Here is a 19,628-nt window from a genome sequence, read left to right as displayed (position 1 = left end):
GGAGGGGACCTGAGCTGGAGCAGAAAGGCCTAGCGGAGCTGGGATAGGGGACGGGCCAACCCTGGGGCGCTGTTCCGTGGGGCTGCAGATGGGTCCCGACCAGCCTAGCAATCAGTGGGACTGCTTACTCACAACCTCCTTTGTAGGTAGGAAATGGGCTTCTTCTTTGTTGTTTTTGTTTACTTCTGGGTTATCTGAAGTTATGATGGCTATTTTTACCCCACAATGCCTGGTTTCTTATTCTCTAATTATAAAGATCATCCCTTCTCGCTCCCAGCAACCTCCCCTCCCCACCGACCCACACACTCAAACTGTCCCAGCCTGACTCCCCTCGTGCTCCCAAGCGGGCTGAGCAGGCTCTGACATCAGCCCACTTAAGAGAAAGCCACGGGGAAGGTTCCTTTCTTTAAAGTGCAAAGTATTTAAAAGATCTATGGGCAGATGCATGCGTATGTGTACACGCTGTACATATATATGTTTGTATGTGTATCTCATACCCACAACGCTAGTGAGAAACAATTTATCCTCCACCTTCCATTCGCCAGCCTAGAAAAAACCCGAATCCCGGCCCCTCCCCGTTCCCCGCCCGCCTTCCGCAAGACTCTGCAGAAAGCAGGGGCCTCTTGAAGTTCAGACATTAATTACTGAGTTAAAATATTTTTCAAAATTACAAGGCATGGCCCCAGGAGAGGAGAGGAAGGCAGGAGAAGAGCGCGGAGCTGGGGGAAGGCGGGGAGAGCCCCTCCGCCCAGGGCTGCAGGGGCGGGTCTGGAGGCTGGGGCGGGTGAGACCCCACCCCCAACCCGTAAGGCTGGGCGCCCCCTGCAGGCAGCGCCAGGATAAGGCGAGAGGCCGAGCCGCGGGGGCTCCGTGGGGGAGGGGAGGGGCTGGAGGACCCCTCTCTTCGGCCCTGAGCAGAGTTTAGCCAACTCTCTTACCTCGCCACTCCAAGGCTTAAACGTAGAATTCCTGCTAGAAAACGGTTATGTTAATTAAAACTGTCTTCAAGGAAGGGGACAGAGATCAAATCATTTCCCCTCTGTAATTAGGAGCATTGATGGGGCTGGGGGCTGGGAGGGAACTTGGAAGGAGCGGCGGCAATTCGATCTAAACCTTTAAAAAAAAAAAAAAAATATATATATATATATATATATATATATATGTATGTATCTCGAATGTTTGCCGTTTAAGAAAAACCTTTCCCACCTGTATATCCTAACACAGCTACCAGATTCTCAGAGAGCCACATCCTTTCTGCATTTCTAAATTTCTTAGAGAACATACCGAAAGCATACAACCGGCACCCGCCTTCCACGGCGGAATTGAAGAGATGCCCTCCTGAGCCATGTTGAGATGGGTTTGGAAATCTCTTTTGAGTTTTAAAGACGGTTTAAAAACGGTTCTGGCGTGGAGACTGGTTTCCCTTTGGAAACCAGTGTCTGGTGGAAGCTGGTATTTTTATAACTGCAGGCTCTCTATCAGATCCTGTGTTACCATGGTTGCTAAGGGGAACACTGGCTTCAAATTTCACATTTCAGTTTGCAGAGTCTGGCTAAGGAAGTAGGACAGTGTGAGGGGGGGTTTCTGAGGGAGGGTCTGGGGGTGGGGGTGAGCTCTGAGTTGTATCTTGAGGAGGTCAAGGATCAGGGGAGCCCCAGATCCGGGCACATCAGTATATGTGTGTGTGTGTGTGTGTATGTGTCTGTTTTGGGCGCTGTCTGAGTAGGTCAGCCGCGTCACACCACAGAGCATCTTGGCTGCCAAGTGGAATTGGGGGACAGCAGTTCTGGAGGGGACAAAAAGGGTGGGGAATTATTTCTGCAGAGGTTACAGGCATGGTTGCTTAACCTGGGTATTCATAACGGCAGCTGCCAGCCCTGGAGGGACTGGTGGCTAAACTGGTGCCCAGGCCCTGTGTACCTGCCCCAGGAAGGGGTGCATTGTCAGAGGAACGTTCCACACAGGGTCTATGCCTAAGATGCAGGCTGGAATAAACTGCTCACAGAGGAGGAAGGTTCTCCTGAATTTTCAAGCTTTCTTCCAGCCCTTCCCTTCCTGCTTCTTAGCCTGCTTGATTGACGGTTCCAGTCGGATTGCTCTCAGCTAAGGTGCCCTTGCCAGGCAGATCTTGCCTCATCTGCCTTCTGGGCGCCCACATTCCTGCTTCCCACTCTCACCTTATTTTGAGCACTGTACTTTCTGCCATGCACCGAGTGACTCGTGGGTCTTTCTGGGTAGGGAGTGCCCCAGATTTAGTTGACTTTAATCTCGGCACAGAATCCAGCAGGAAATGTCTGAGAGACTTTTGGGTTCAGTAAAGAAGTAGCATTTTTTTCTCAGTGTTTGTTGAATGAATAAACAAACTCTCCTTTATGCTCTCCATGGTGTCACTCTCCAGCTTAAAATGCTCTCAGAGAGAGGTTCCCAGTATCACCCTGTGTCCACCAGAATGCCCCTGCTGTGAGTCAAGGCCAGCCCACGGCCCACCCATCAGGCTATCTCTTCACACAGATGGGCTGAGCTCCCCGCCCTCCCCTCAAAGTCTTCTTCATGGGGGCCTTTCTTGTTCCCTGCCAATACCTGTCTGAAGCCCACTTCCCCTTAAGCTCTAGTCCCCCTTCCTCTCTGCCCACAACGGCTGCCCACACTCCTAAACTCCCTCCATTTCTGTATTTGTACAACTTGTACAACCCATCATAAATGTTCAGAGTCCACTGCGCATGTGGTGGCTGCTGCTGCTGCTAAGTTGCTTCGGTCGTGTCCGACCCTGTCCGACCCCATAGACGGCAGCCCACCAGGCTCCCCCGTCCCTGGGATTCTCCAGGCAAGAACACTGGAGTGGGTTGCCATTTTCTTCTCCAATGCATGAAAGTGAAAAGTGAAAGTGAAGTCGCTCAGTCCTGTCTGACTCTTAGCGACCCCATGGACTGCAGCCTACGAGGCTCCTCCGTCCATGGGATTTTCCAGGCAAGACTACTGGAGTGGGGTGCCATGTGGTGGCTGCTGCTGCTGCTGCTGCTAAGTCGCTTCAGTCGTGTCCGACTCTGTGCGACCCCATAGACGGCAGCCCACGAGGCTTCCCCGTCCCTGGAATTCTCCAGGCAAGAACACTGGAGTGGGTTGCATTTCCCTCTCCAATGCATAAAAGTGAAAAGTGAAAGTGAAGTCGCTCAGTCCTGTCTGACTCTTAGCGACCCCATGGACTGCAGCCTACCAGGCTCCTCCGTCCATGGGATTTTCCAGGCAAGAGTACTGGAGTGGGGTGCCATGTGGTGGCTAGTGGACTGCAAACTCCTTGCAGGAGGGTCACAATGTACACTCCTTCTTTCCAGGACTACTAGGTAACTTTACAATTCATTAAGAAAGTAGCTTTGGGACTTCCCTGGTGGTCCAGTGGTCAGGACTCAGCACTCCCAGTGCAGGGGGGCCTGGGTTCAAACCCTGGTCAGGGAACTAGATCCCATGTGCTGCCAACTAAGACCCAGAACTGCCAGATAAATAAATATATAAAAAAAGAAAGTAGCTTTGTCGCAAACCAAATGAACACAGAGTCCTAAACACAATGCAGTTGGGGTTACATGCTGGATGAGACTCAGCCTATTCTCAGCTCCCAATGGAAGATTGAAAATGATTTAACCCAAATGAGGTCACAAGGCATTAATACAACCACTGGTTAAGGACATGTCCAGAGGGCCTGTGTCGGCAGCTCTCTGCAGATGCAAGTTCTAGAATGTGCTGCAGGAAGAGTAAATCAGGGTGGGGTGGGGACGCTGTGGGAAGTGAACCCGGTCCTGAAGGTGGATTGGAGTCAGGCAGGAGGAGGAGGAAGATCACGCTGGAGGCAGGAGGAATGTCAGAGACCTTTTGTGGAAACACAACAGGAACTGGGTGGCTGGAGCTGTGGGACTCATGAGAGGTTCTCCAGGAAGAGGGGTTGTGATCGTGGGGGACCGTGGAGCCCAGTTAGGAGAGTGGCTCTGACTTTCTGGGGCTCCTGTGATGCGATTCTTCTCGTGAGCAATGCCTAGAATATGGTTTGCTTTCAACAGCAGTTCACAACGTGTCAGCTCACTGAGGGGCTTAAAACTAACCTTCAGACTGAGTTATTCCCATTATTCCCCTGCCAAGATAGAAACTTGAGGTTTAGAAAGATGAAGAATTAGGTTAAAGCCCCATAGCTAGGGGCTTCCCAGGTGGCACTAGTGGTAAAGAACCTGCCTGCCAGTGCAGGAGACGTAAGAGACGCAGGTTTGATCCTTGGGCTGGAAGATCCCTTGGAGGAGGGCATGGCAACCCACTCCAGTATTATCGGCTGGAGAATCCCATCGACAGAGGAGCCTGGCAGGCTACAGTCCATAGGGTCGCAAGAGTCGGACACGACTGAAGCGACTTGGCACGCACGCTCATAGCTGGTAAGTGGCAGAGGTGGGATTCAAACTCAGGTCTCTCTGGCTCTTCCGGTGGTCCCCCTCCCATGTGCCCTCTGCATATCATGGTCTCATGAAACGCACATCTTAACCTTGGCAGCACATTTGAGTCGCACAGAAAGCTTAAATCTCCCCCACTCCCCTGCCTCCTCAAACCCCCATCCCCAGAAAGTTCTATTTAATTGGTTGAAGTAGCGATCTGAGAATGTGTCATTTTGTAAAAGCTTCCCAAAGTGCAAAGGGGCAGCCCCGCCCCCACCCCCCACCCGCTCCAGGGATGCAGCTACGAGTCCGGGGCGGCACGGACGATCATTCTGTCTCTGCTCCCCTTAGGGTCCATCACTACCCGGGCAACAGCCGTCCTCAGTGTCTTCCAGCCACAGAGGGCCCTGCCCTGGCTAGATCCATCCACAGCCCCCTCTTCTGCTCTGGGGAAGGGGGCACTGGTCCCACGGGAAAGGTACCCCTGAAGAATGTTCTACTGGACTCTCTGGGCCCTATGAAAATAGCGGAGGATCTCCACCCACACCCACTTCATCGCAGCCTTTTCCGAGGTCAGATTTCCCCCTGGAGCCAAAACAATGTGAGCAATTGAATGCACGCTCACGCAAAAAGTTAAAAAAGTGGCCCTCTCATTGTTGCGCGGAGCAATTTCATTTCCTGAGAAGCCTGACTCCTGCCCTCGGAGTTCTCCTCCCCAGCCTGCGCCTGCCAGCCTTGTGAGGAGCCCAGCCAGTTGCATCCCTGGGGGTGGGGGTGGACACCCCTCAGAGGAAGGGCATGGAGGGGCGGATGGGGTTTCTGGGGCCTGAGGGAAGGAGAGCAAGGGAGCCAAGTGGAGGGAGGCATTGGTGGGGGTCAGAGAGGGGTGCAGAGAGATTCCTGATGGAGGCACCGCCTCCCTTCCTCCCCTCCTGACCTCTGGCAATGGTTGCCAGACTCTGAAGAGGGCAGGGGGGTGGGAATTCAGAGAGAGAAGATGGGGGGCTCGGGGGAGCGAGGAAGGCTGAGAGGGAGTGGACAGAGATGGTGCCCAGGGAAAGCAGGCTCGGAAGACACGAGTGTAAGGGGTTAAAAGCCAGCCCAGGATCCCCTGCAGAGGGATTTTTAACAAAGCTCTTGAAGTAAGCGGCCCAGAGAGAAGTAGTCAGTGATAACTTGGAGGAGTCTAGTAAAATCACCACTGGGTCCACAAAGGTGGCAGGGAGCCTTGCAGGGTCGGGAAAAAGGAGATGCGGGGAGGTGCTGGGTGAGCCAGATCCCAAACCTTGCAGACTGGCTCCAGGTGAGACAGGAGATGATGAAACCCTTAGCTCAGGCCACAGACACTGATCACACCCCTCCTGCGTGTGGAACCCTTGCAGTCACAGTTTGACCGAGGACCTTAGCAGGCTGAAAGGTCCTTAGAATGGCATTAAAAACCAGTTGAGGGATGGCTCAGTATTTGTTGAGCCATCTTCTTCAATTTCTTGCATCAGTATTTTGTAGTTTTCGAGGTACAAGTCTTCCACTTGCTTAGTTAAATTTATCCCTAAGTATTTCATTCTTTCTGATGCTGCTGTAAATAAGATCATTTCCCTCCTTTCCTTCTTCGGATAGTTTGTTGTTAATACTGTTGTTTAGTCGCTAAGTCATGTCCAACTCTTTTGCAACCCCATGGACTGTAGCCTGCCAGGCTCCCTTGTCTGTGGGATTTCCCATGCAAGAATACTGGAGTGTGTAGCCATTTCCTTATCCAGAGGCTCTTCCTGACCCAGGGACTGAACCCGTGTCTTCTGCATTGCAGGTGGATTCTTCACCACTGAGCCACCAGAGAAGAAGCCCTGTTGTTAGCATGCAGAAATGTAATGGATGTTTTTGTATGTTGATTTTTATTCCGCAAATTTACTGAATTCATTTATTAGTCCTAACAGTTTTTCTGTGTGTGGAGTCTTTAGGATTGTCTATATACAAGATCATGTCATCCGCAAACAGACAATTTAACTGCTTCTTTTCCGACCTGGATAGCTTTTGTTTCTTTTACTTGCCTAATTGCTGTGGCTGGGACTTCTAGTACTACATTGAATAGGAGTGATGAGAGTGGGCATTCTCTGTCTTGTTCCTGATCTTGGATTCAAAGATTAATATATTTAAAATGTCAATACTACTCAAAATGACCTGCAGATTCAGTGCAATCTAATCAAAACTCCAGTGTCATTTTTCACAGAAATAGAAAAAACAATTCTAAAATTCATTTGGAATAACAAAGGACTCCAAATAGTCAAAGCAATCTTGAAACGGTTTGAAAAAGAGCAAGTCAGGAGGCACCACACTGCCTGATTTGAAAATACATTCCAAAGCGACAATAATTAGAATAAACATATAGACTAATGGTACAGAGTTTAGAGCCCAGAAATAAATCCAGGCAGGTTTGGTCAACTGAGAGGGAGTGGATATAAACAAAGATGCTGGGAGAACAAAATGGGGAAAACATGGTCTCTTCAAATGATGTTGGGAAAACTGGATAGCCACATGCAAATGAATGAAACTGGACTCTTATACTATACAAAAATAAACTCCAAAATGGATTAAAGACTTATAACACAACACCTGAAACTATAACTCCTTGAAAAAAACATATGGGAAAAGTCTCATGACATTAGTCTCAGCAGTGATTTCATGGATATGACACCAAAATCCCAAAAGCAGAAAGAGACAAGCGGGACTACATCAAACTAAAAAGCTACTGAAGAACAAAGGAAACGACAGAGTGAAAAGACAACCTACAGAATGGGAGAAAATATTTGTAAACTATATATCTGACAAGGGGGTAATGTTCAAAAAAAACAGAAGGAGCTCCTACAACCCCAAAGCAAAAGAAGCTAATAACCAGAATTTTAAAATGGGCTAAAGATTTGAATAGACATTTTTTCAAAGAAGACGTAACACATGGTCGACAGGTATATGAAAAGATGCTCAAGGTCACTAATCATCAAGGAAATGCAAGTCAAAACCATCTCAGACCTGTTAGGAAGGCCGTAATAAACACACCCATATGTATAACTACAAAAGTTGAAAACTGTTGAGAAATTAGATCTCTTGTAAATTGTTGATGAGAATGCAAAATGGTACAGCTTCAATGGAAAACAGTAGGAAGGTTCCACAAAAAAAAAAAAAAAAAATAGAACTTCTACATAATATTATCCAGCAGTCCCACCCTGGGTATTTCTTTAAAAATACTGAAATCATGATCTGGAAGAGACATTAGCACTTCTGTGTTCACTGCAACACTGTTCACAGCATCCAATGTGGAAACAGTCTAAATGTACACTGACAAATAAACAGATTTTAAGACGTGATCTATACACATAATGGAATCCTCTTCAGCCTTTAAAAAGAAGGAAATTCATAATATGGGGCAACATGTTTGAATCTGGAAGACACTGTGCCAAGTGTAAGAAGTAGTTATACAAGGACAAATACTACATGTTTCCATGTGGCTCAGTGGTGAAGAATCTGCCTGCCAGTGCGGGAAAAGCAGGAGAAGCAGGTTCAGTCCCTGGGTCAGAAAGATGCCCAGGAGGAGGAAATGGCAACCTGCTCCAGTATTCTTGCCTGAAAAATCCCAAGGACAGAGGAACCTGGTGGGCTACAGTTCACGGGGTCGCAGAGTTGGACACGCCGTGCACACACACTGCAGCTGCCATTTATATGAGGGATCTAAACTAGTCAAACTCATAGAAACAAAGACTAGAATGGGAGTTGCCAGACGCTGGGGGAAGGAGGAAGTGGGGATTGCTAATCACCGGGTATAAAATTTCAGTGATGCTAGATGAATAAATTCCAGAGATCTGCTGTACAACGTTATGCCTGCAGATAACGATACTGTACTGTGCACTTAAAAATCTGATAAGAGTGTAGTTCTCAAATGTTCTTACCATGAGAAACATTTTAAAACATTGAAAAGAGCTCATGAGGCAAATATAAGCTGTAAACAGGAGGGCAAGGAGACTCACATAGTTTCTGGTCACCAATAATACTCCTCAATCCCTTGGAAAATCATCTTGGCAGAAACGATTTGTTCTTACACAGTTGAAGAGCCTACTGAAAATTATTCTTCTCCATCCCCTGAAGAGGGATCTCTGATTGGCACATGCTATTTATGGCAAAAACAGAATCAATTCCACAAAGATCTTTTTGGCTTCCACCACAGAGCAGGCGTTGGGTATGGACGAGAATAGAATAAGAGCTGCTCCTGTTCGACTCGTAAGGCAGTGAAGCAGGGGGTTTAGGAGCAGGGACTTGGGCGGTCAGACCTGAATTCTGATATTGACTCTGCTCCCACTAGCTGTGTGGCCATGAGCAAGCTGTCTGACCTCTCTGTTCTCTGGAAAATGGGGATGATAATCTTCAGGGTGTTGCCCCAGTTAAGAGACAGAAGAATGTATGAAGTGCTTTGGACAATGCCTTCCACTGAGCTGTTATCAATACTAAAGAATCTACGACGGTGATGTCAAAAGGATGGAGCTCTAAGGATGGAGTGCAGAGCCTCCCCCTGGAGGAGCTCTTGGTGCATCTGGTGGGAGGTGGGGACAGGAGGTGGTTCCAGAAGAACAGACTTGAGCTGGGCCAGCAGGGAAGGCTTCAGGGCCAGAGAGAGAGACTTCAAGGACAGAGTCCAAGGTTTCAAGCTTGGGTGACTTGAGAGAAGGTTAATTCAACAAGGTCAGAGTGCGGAAGCGAACGCCCATGGGCCTCGTTCTAGGGCAGGGCAGCCCTCAGAGAGATGGGTGTCCCCCAGCCTGAAGGGGTAAAGCACAGGCTCAATCTGAGTGAGCCCCATGTCCAGTGAAGGTGGCCTCCATGACTCCAAAGACCCTGAGACTGAGGATTTTGTATCTTCCTCTTCCTTAGGTTTGTTCCAAATGAGACTCTTTGCACCAAAGATGACCCGTGGGTTTGTTTTCGGCTCAGGGGCACGGAGGAAAGGAGAGGAGCGGAAGCCACGGCGGGGGGTGCCAAAGCAGTGGATGCAGTGGGGGTCCCCATGATGCTGAGAAAGGGTAATTGGGGAGTCCTGGGACTGCTGCCTGGCCACAGAGGGAGCAAAAAGGCTGGGTCTGGGCCACGTGAGGACAGGGACTGAGCAGGAGGGTTTGGGGTGCCATAGGTACATCCTGTTCGAGGCTCTGAGGCTTGACTTGGGATGTGTCTAGTGGGCAGCCAGAGATGCCAGCCTGGGGATGGTTCTGGCAGTTGGGAGGACCTCTGGACAGGGCAGGCTCTGTACATTTGGGGTCAGCCATCTGCATGGCCCTGGGGGAAGAGCCTAAACTTGTCCAGCACAGAGAAAGGCAGCAGCAACGATTCTGGCTTCTAGAAACATCCGAGAACTGGCTCATCCTGCTTTGGAAGGACGTGGGTCAGGCCTGGGTATGCGTGTACATGTAATCAGGTGGAGGAGGCAGCAACTGACTCTAAGAATTCGGGGGTCTCCCTATGTGGCCTCAAGCAGATGGGCTGGAATGTGGGACAGTGGTTTCCTCTTTACCAAACGATGAAAGCCATCGATAATTTATTTATTTACCCTCCAAGTTTACCACGGGCCTGGGTGATGCCACCCTCAAGAGTTTAATGCAACCAACAAGTGGGCGTCAGGGGGCTCCTCATTTCTGGTCTGTGCAGACCTCTTGGCACCTTCTGGATCTCACACCAGAAGGTTCGCACTACTGCAGGCGTTGTCAGAGGTGTCTTGGCAGCCAGGGCTGGGGCTCAGCTGCAGCCTCACTTCCTGCCTGGGGGAGAGGTGACAGCAACACCAGGAGGTGCCCAGATCACGCAGAGGGAGTGTGTTTGGGCAATCCAGGTCATCGCCCCATAACAGTGCTGCTCCCCGCCTTGAGGCAGGTTGTCGGGGTGCAGGGAAGCTCAGACGAGGACAGGGGGACCCAAGAGGCCATCCGGGCCAGTCCCCTGTTCCCAAGAGGGCTAACTTCAAGGCATTCCAAAGGGATGCACAAAGCACACCCACGGCCTGTTGTGGTTCTGTGGTCTGAGCTAAGCGCACCTGGAGAGCGAAATCGAGTCAGAAGAGGCCATTGACTGAATCTAAGAAACAAGTCTGAATTCAAGTACATCTGTCAAGAAGCGTCTCTGGCTCCGTGGAGTGGCAGAAGCTTATGGGGTCGCAAAGCACCCAGGAGAGGCCTGCGTGCTCTGCTTTTGTGGATCTACCAGGCTGGAATGAACGTGCTGTTTTTCTATAAACGGATACTTCAAAAACATTTACAGATACCCTCTCCCTTCTCTTAAGATTGCTCTATTATCTTTCTTTCAGAAACACAAAAGTATCTCTTGACAAGTCCCCCTTCCCTGGGGCCTTTCACAGAAATATTTCTCCAAAAACTTGTCCCCATTCACGCCCTCACCTCCTCTGACTCCCCAGTGTGTGCTCACTCCGCAGACACTGTGGTGCCCCTCCCTGTTACCAAACCCAGGCCACTTCTCTGCCCTGGTCCCACTGATTCCCCAGAGGTTGCCCCTCCCCACACCTTGGGATCAGCGGCGGAGGGTGGGTGGGGCCAGCATCTGGGAGGCGTGGGCTGACCGGTCCCCACCGGATGAAGCCTGTGCTGATCGCCCCTTCCCGCTTGTTTCCCGCCTGTTGGCCTCCTCCACCTCTTCCACTCCATCTCAGCCGCTCCCACCCACCCCTGGGTGAGTCCCCAGCAGCGGGTACAGGTCGACACCGTGTCCCCAGGGCTGACCTCTTCCGGATCATCAAATAACTGTACTTGAGCAATGCAGACAGAGAGCTGCCTGGGGATGGCCAACGGGCACCCAAATCCCTGGTTTTCACCCCCAATCTATTTCTCTTCAGGAAATGGTGCCAGCAGGCTGATAAATGAGGACCCCACACGGCTTCCTCCCTCCTCGGTATCGCACGTCAGCAAGTTCTCTTGGTTCTAACTCAAAGATACAACTGGAATGCCAATGGCCTTCGTCCTGTTCCCTTCTCATTCCTGTGTTCTGAGCTACAAGCCCCTCACTGGACACATCAACAGCTTCTGTGTTTGTCCCTTCAATTCTACCCCAGAGAGCCACCAAGGAGGACCCTCCACAGTGGATTAGGGTATCTGGTAGGACACAGACCCCACCGACTTCTTGCTTCTTAGAACCTTCCTGATCACCCTCATTTTCCTCTTTTTCAGAGGCCATGTAGAAGCAACTATTTTTTTAAAACAAATAATTCAGCGGTAAGCCCATCCAGCCCAAAGATCTATTCACTCAGATAACAATATTTTCTGTAGCCTTGCATTCTGCGGACGAGGTTCTACAGCATGAACAGACGACAGTCCGAGTTCATAATACTTTCCTTTGGGGAACTATTTCCTTTCACATAAACTCAATAAACAAAAACCTGGCTAGAGTAAACAGAAGCACCGGGGGAGTTCCGTTTCTCTTAACCCAGTGATTGATCACTTTACGTGGTTCGGGCCTTGTCGCGTTCCTGGCACATGGGAGCGGGAGAGGCGTGTCACTAGGGCCGGGCAGTGCTTACCTCCCTGAGGCAGGTGTAGATGGGGCAGACCAGCACACGGAAGGGCTCGCCCGTGCTGCTGCGCATGGTGCCGAAGACCTCGCACAGGAAGGTGATGAAGCCCAGCCAGCGCTCCACGTCCTGCTGCTGCAGCTCCTCCCGCACCGTGAAGTCCTTCTGCAGAGGCACAAGAGACCCTGTCAGCCACGCGGGGCTAGGAGGGGGCCCGGCAACCACCCCACTCCACCATGGCACCTTCCGGCTAAGGCTGGGCCCCCGAGCAACTGGTAAACCCCGTGATTACCGCAAGGAGGTGGATGGGGGACCCGTGGCTGAAGCGTGAAGGCTGAGGACTCGCTGGTGGGCAGAAAGACCACCTTGACCTTTGGCCATGGCACCTCTTCTTCAGTGTCCCCAGATTGAGGAGCCCCGGCAGCCTTCCCTTGGGCCTCCCAGGAGGCACTAGTGGTAAAGAACCCGCCTGCCAGTGCGGGAGAAGAGACTCGGGTTCCATCCCTGGGTCCAGAAGATTCCCATGGAGAAGGGCGTGGCAACCCACTCCAGTATTCTTGCCTGGAGAATCCCAGGGACAGAGGAGCCTGGGACGCCACAGTCCATAGGGTCACACAGAGTAGGGCACAACTGAAGTGACTGAACGGCCTTGCCTCACTGACCCAGATACCAAGGTGGAGGGAATGAGGTAAAGGAGAGACAACACCTTTCCCAGTCATCACCTCCTCCCCATGGCTGAACTATCTCCTTTGCTAATCTCCACATCATGCCCTTGCAGCAGGCAGGGTGACCATACATCCAGCAGTGGGCATCTTGGCCGCAGCACTGGGCTAAAGACACAGTTATGGCCCCTGCCAGCCAAGGTCCTAGGGCACAGAAGAAAAACTAGCAGAATTCATTCATTCATACTCCTTAAAAATATCAGTGCATCACTGCATGCCAGGCACTGTTCTAGAGGGTAGAATAAGACATGTTCATTCATAACTGTGACATAAGACAGAAGATACTAAAAGCCAGTGTGTGTGTGTGTGTGTGTGTGTGTGTGCGCAAGGTAGATCCAGGTAAAAAGACTTCGGAGGAAATCTGAGGTAGGAGTTACTCCTTTCAAATGGAAATCAGCACCATGGAAGAGTTAAGATTCTGACCTGGGAACTGGGGATATTTCAGGTGGAGCGATGACAACAGGCAAGGTGCGGGGAGGGTAACACGGGCGTTGGGGAAACAGGGAGGTATTTGCCAGTCTGTGTCCAGTGTTAGTGGGCTTCCCTGGTGGCTCAGTGGTAAAGAACCCGCCTGCCAAGGCAGGAGGCTCAGGTTCGATCCCTGGGTTGGGAAGATCCCCTGGAGAAGGAAATGGCAACCCACTCCAGTATTCTTGCCTGGGAAGTCTCATGGAGAGAGTAGACTGGTAGGCTACAGTCCATGGGGGTCACAAAAGAGCTGGCTATGATTTAGCAGCTAAACAACAATAAGAATCACCCCAGCATAGGTGAGGTGGAGAGGAAAATGGGGGCAGGCCGGGGAAAAAGAAAGCTGGAGCGGATAACCGAAGCCAGCCAAGGAGTCGCGTTCCAAGTGCTGGTTGATAGGGAAGGTTCTGGGGAATCACTGAAATGCCATCATCATACCTGTGATCTTTAGAAGGTTAATATGGCTTAGGTGTGGAGACCAGAAAGGAGGCCACTGCAGAAGTCCAGACAGAATGAAATAAAGACCTGAACTCTCTGGCAGTTGAAAGATAAGAATCTGTGGTAGGTTAGGTTATGTTTCAGATGTATTTCCCCTTTCCCTTTGTCTTTGTGTTAGCCATGTGACTTGCCTTGGTCAGCAGAAAGAGACAGAAGTGACAGGGTGTCAGTTCTGATTCCAAGCCTTAAGAGGCTTTAAGTATTTACAGTTACTCTCCTATACTTCTTCCATCATTGTGAGAAGACCAATCTGTGGGCTGGCCGATGGTCCCAGGAGGAGGATGAGAGAAACATGGAGGGCCCCACCCAAATCTAACCTCGATCAGGTAACTCCCGGCCAACGTGCATACACGTCATCTTAATACTTATTACTGTGTGCCACGGAGATTTCTGTGGTTGGTTGCTGAGCAGCAGTAGCTGATTGATACAGGATTGCCGCTGAAATTTCTGTGGTTGTTTGTTAAGCGGCAGTAGCTGACTGATACAAGGTTGGTACAAGAGATCGTGTGAAGGTATATAGTACTTGCTAAGTGGTAAGCTGTGGATGTGATGGAAAGGAAAGACTCAAAGACACTAAGTAACAAGACTCTGGCTCTGGATGATTGTACCGCCAAAAGAAATGGAACCCAGGAGGGAACAGGCTGTAGAGTGTGACACCAGTTATTCCCACAGCCCAGCACCCTTCCCACGGCTTCTTTTGGCTGATCATCCTCCTCAGTGTTGACTCTCAGAATCTCCAGTGATGGAAGGTCTTCCTGGATGACTTGGTTAATGCCTGTCCCTTGGGTGTGATGAAAGTGCTGTCGAGAAACCTAAAAGGCATATGGGGCCTCAGGTGGCAAATCAGGGACTGGATGACGGCACCTTAATTGTACCGTCTCATTTAACTGTCACAACGATCCTGTGAGGCAGGTCCTGTTATCGCACCATTTTATAGATGGTGAAGCCGAGGTCAGAGAAGTTATGCAACTTACCATGGCCAGGAGGCGATGGCAAAGCCGGGATTTGAACCCAGGGTCTACCTGCTCTAGAGACCAAACTTTTTTCCTTCCTTTTAATGATGTTTTTAAGTTGGAATAGTATATCAGAGGCCAAGCTCTTATTCACTTTCGAAGTTTGAACCTTCCATGAAGCCATCAATCCAGACTGTCCCTGGAGGTCCACTCACATCCACAGATCTGATGGGTCTCATGCCCACCTCTCAGCCTCCTGCCTTGCTACCCTCTTCCCACTGAAATGTCTACCTGTATACAAATTGGGAAAAAGAGTACCTCATGGCTTTATATTGTCACCCTGCTTATTTAAGTTATATGCAGAGTACATCATGAGAAATGCTGGGCTGGATGATGTACAAGCTGGAACCAAGATTGCTGGGAGAAATATCAATAACCTCAGATATGTAGATGACACTACCTTTATGGCAGAAAGTGAAGAGGAACTAAAGAGCCTCTTGATGAAAGCGAAAGAGGAGAGTGAAAAAGCTGGCCTAAAACTCAACATTCAAAAAACTAAGATCATGGCATCCAGTCCCATCACTTCATGGCAAATAGATAGGGAAACAATGGAAACAGTAAGAGACTTTATTTTCTTGGGCTCCAAAATTACTCCAGATGAGGACTGCAGCCATGAAATTAAAAGACACTTGCTCCTTAGAAGAAAAGCTATGACAAACCTAGACAGTATATTAAACAGCAGAGACATTACTTTGCCGACAAAGGTCTGTACAGTCAAAGCTATGGTTTTTTCAATAGTCATCATGTACGGATGTGAGAGTTGAACCATATAGAAAGCTGAGCGCTGAAGAATTGATGCTTTTGAACCGTGGTGTTGGAGAAGACTCTTGAGACTCCCCTGGACTGCAAGGAGATCCAACCAGTTAATCCTGAAAGAAATCAGTCCTGAATATTCATTGGAAGGACTGATTCTGAAGCCGAAGGTCCAATACCATGCCCACCTGATGCGAAGAACTGACTCATGTGAAAAGACCCTGATGCTGGGACAGATTGAAGGCAGGAGAAGGGGACGATAGAGGATGAGATGGTTGGATGGCATCACCGACTCTATAGACATGAGTTTTAGTAAGCTCGGGGAGTTGGTGATGGACAGGGAGGCCTGGCGTGCTGCAGTCCATGGGGTTGCAAAGAGTCAGACTTGACTGAGTGACTGAACTGAACTGATACAACCGTGGTCTGCCAGAAATCCCAAAAGTAGTTGGGATCTCTTCACTAGTACAGAATCTGGAATAGATGGCTCCCATAGGGGCTTCCTTGTAGTGTTCTGGTTACTTGTGAATGAATGAATGACTTTGCCTGCTGCCCCAGACCCTGCAATGGTATCAGATTCTACAACCTGTTTCCTCTTGTGTTCAATTTTTTTGGCCACCCCAGGGTGCTGTACTGCTGGCCTCAAAGTCATGAGACTTTTGGTGATTCTATCTTCTTAACTGCTGTTTATCCCACTAGATCTTTATGTGGTCAGAGCAGGGGTGGGCATTTCCATTCCCATTTTAGAATAGGGGAAACTGAGGTATAAAGGGCTGAAAGGACTTGACCAAGGTCACCAGTACATAACTTGAATGAGAACCTAAGCCTGTCCATTGCTCTCTGCTCTGAGCTAATGTTCTCAGCCCTGCTTGCTCACCAGAGGAACTCTGAAGCTACTGATGTTTGAAGCCCACCCCAGGGAGGCTTGTGTCAACGGCCAGAGTGGGGCCAGGACACTGGTACATTTTGAAATGTACCAAGTGATTTCAATGTACAGCCATCATTGAGAACCACAATGCTAGGCCTTTATAATGTGCCAACGTGGGAGTTAAAACAGTGCCCATCTATCAGTGCCTAAGATACCCTTTCTCCATCTCCCATAAAAATGCCCGTGAAGGCAGATGTTAAGTCCCATAACACTAAGAAGGAAGATCATAGCTCACTGCAGGGTCCTTACCATTAACTAAAATGCTGTCACCAAGAGATCATATTTTCCCTGAGCAGTCTGGCCCCCTACCCATAAGACCCAGGCAGGGGTGAGATGGGGAGGGAGCTTAAACTGCAGCCTTCCCTCTGTCTGCCCCTGGCCGGGAGGCAAAGAGCCTGTAACTACCAACAAGACCCTGCGCCTGCGTACCACGGCAGCTCCCATCAGCACGGCTCGAGCTCTGGTCATTGGAGATTGAGGGGCAGAAAGAGATGAGGAGGTTCCCTGAGTCCTCAGAGGCACGCTGTTCCCAGGCAAAGCCCTCTGGGGAAGGAAAAGCCTCAGGACAGTGCGAACCCGGGACTGGAGCTTTTACACAACAATTATATCCAATCAAAGAACAGCCTGACTCAGTTTCCTCCTGATAATCAGTGGCATGAAGAGAGGATTCTGTCTGGGGCTAGCAGAGCTCATTAGAAGACCGAACACCTGCTAAATATGGGAAATTAAATGTGGGATGTGCACGTGAAGCCACCAGTTTCAGGTCTGAGGGGAGACTCCACTATTACCAGAGCACATGCCAAGAAACTCTAAGGATGATCCGCATGGTGAACACTAGAACCAAACCCAGCCGTTCGCATTCAAGGGTAAGGGAGGAGAAAAGAAATACGGCGTCTATGGAAAAAATCCTGCACTGCAGAATAGGGGAGCCTTATTTTGAAAATCTAAGGGAAATGCAAAACTCTAAAAATGACAACTACAATAAACCAAAGATAAATGAAATAAAAAGCCCAAGTACAAACATGTGGGATTGTATGTCTGTTAAGAACAACAACATGGATTCTGTGACATGTGATTAAATTAAGAAAAAAAGCTTAGACTGAGTTAAAGCATGGAACTGGAACTGGGGGTAAGAGAGAACCAAAGGAAGTAGAAAATCTACAGCAAAATGAAATGTGAATTGGAGGCAGGAAAGGATAGGATGGATGCTGCAGAAAAAGTGGTACATGAGACAGACTTGGGAAATAAATAGATAAAAATAAGCAAGGAGGAAAAGGACAGAGAAGAGAGAGTGGACATGAGTTATAGAGCTTTTCAGAAAGGACATCAGAATACACGGAATGAAGACAGAAAAACTTTAAGTTGAAAACAAACAAGAAAACTCCAAAAGAACTGTCTCTTTAGGCAAAAAGGGTTCACAGTGTTCCAGAGCCCCACTATTTATACTTAACAGGAGAATTTCTTTTTTAATTTCAAGGAAAAAGAAAAATTCTAAAAAGAGCTTTGAAGGAAAAAAAAAAAAGAAAAACCCTAGGTTTCTTACAAAGGAACAAAAATATGGTTGGCAGTATACTTCTATAATTGATATTAAAATTCAGAGACACTGAGGCAAGCTCTTCACATGTTTGAGGTGAAAAGAACACACCGAGCTACGAGTGAAAGCAAGACAAATACATTTTACACAAGCAAATGTTTTTTAAAAATCCCACCCACATACTTACCTTTAGAAAAAAAATTAATGGTGCAGCTGCTATAGAAAATAGTATAGTGATTCCTCAAAAAATTAAAAATAGAATTATCAGTATGATCCAACAATTCCACTTCTGGGCATATATTACAAAAGAATTGAAAGTAGAATCTTGAAGAGATATTTGCACACTCGTGTTCATAGCAGCGTTATTCATAATAGCCTATAGGTGGAAGCAATTCAAGTGTCCACTGACAGACAGATGGATGAAGGAAATGTAGTATATACATACAATAGAATACTTTTCCATCTTGGGATATTCTGACACATGCTACAACACGGATAAACCTTGAGGTTATTATGCTAAAGTGAAATAAGCTAGTTGCAAAAAGACAAATGCTGTATGATTCCACTCATCTAGATATCTAGAGTAGTCAGATTTATAGAAACAGAAAATAGAATGTTGGCTGCCAGAGGCTAGGAAAATGGGGCAATGAGGAGCTGTTTAATGGTTTAGAATTTTGGTTTTGCAAGATTAAAAAATGTTGGGGATTGACTGCATAACAATATGACTACACTTAACATGACTGAACTGTACACTTAGAAAATGGTTGACATGATAAACTTTATTTATTTATTTTAAAACTATGATTAAAGATAAAAATTGAAAACTCTCTTGAATATATGAGAACGTGCTAAGTTGCTTCAGTGGTGTCTGACTCTTTGCAACGCCATGGACTATAGCCCCCCCAGGCTCCTCTGTCCATGGGATTCTCTAGGCAAGAATACTGGAGCGGGTTGCCATTTCCTTCTCCGGGGGATCTTCCCGACACAGGGATTGAACCCATGGTTCTTAGGTCTCCTGCTCTGAATGCATGGTCCAGCCAAAAAAAGATGTATTCCTCAACTCTGAGAAAATCATGGTAGAGAAGGACCAGGAGTGAAAACTTGAAACCAGGTAGAAAGTTAAGTCACAGTAAATAATTCTAATTTTGGTCATAAGATTGAGTTCAAATCCAGCAATAATCCTCAAGAGAGGGCTTCCCTGGTGATCCAGTGGTTAAGAATCCACCTTGCAGTGCAGGGGACTCTGGTTCAATCCCTGGTCTGGGAAGATCCCACATGCCACGGAGCAACTAAGCCTGTGAGTCGCAGCTACTAAGCCTGAGCTCTAGAGTCTGTGAGCTGCAACCAGAGAAGCCACTGCAATGAGAAGCCCGCACACGGCAACTGGAGAGTAGACCCCACGTGCCACAACTAGAGAAAGCCCACACACAGCAACAACAACCCAGTGCAGCTAAAAATAAAACTAAATAAAATTATATATAAAAAAGTCCTCGGGAGAGAAGATATTTAATAATTAAATGTGATCTGAATAAAAAGTTCATAGTAGAAGTAGTAACCTAATAATCCAAGTTTAAATCACTAAAGACTGATGAATACAGGTGGGAAAAGTACAGAAGATTGTAAAGCACACAAGATTTAATAATTTAGACCATTAAGATCCACACGTTATTACTACTTTCGTAAGTCTGATAAATGAGAAATAGACATAAAAGTGTCCTTTTAAAAATACTAAAACATTGGTAGCCACTAGCAGATAT

General features: G+C 48.3%; 1 protein-coding gene across 8 annotated transcripts in view; it reads right to left on the bottom strand.

Annotated features, from left to right (window-relative positions):
- Positions 1 to 19,628, bottom strand: part of CTIF (cap binding complex dependent translation initiation factor) — a 326,254-nt gene that overhangs the window by 31,431 nt on the left and 275,195 nt on the right. For all 8 annotated transcript variants that reach the window (XM_005224342.5, XM_010819001.4, XM_015460146.3 and 5 more), the window contains exon 10: positions 11,968 to 12,123. In XM_005224342.5, the coding sequence (XP_005224399.1) occupies positions 11,968 to 12,123 (156 nt within the window). The remainder of the gene's footprint in view (positions 1 to 11,967; positions 12,124 to 19,628) is intronic.

The sequence above is a fragment of the Bos taurus genome, chromosome 24 (assembly GCF_002263795.3).
Source record: "Bos taurus isolate L1 Dominette 01449 registration number 42190680 breed Hereford chromosome 24, ARS-UCD2.0, whole genome shotgun sequence".
Taxonomy (NCBI): Eukaryota; Metazoa; Chordata; class Mammalia; order Artiodactyla; family Bovidae; genus Bos; species Bos taurus.
Note: the sequence above shows the minus strand (reverse complement) of the source record. Positions and strands in the feature narration are given on the sequence as shown.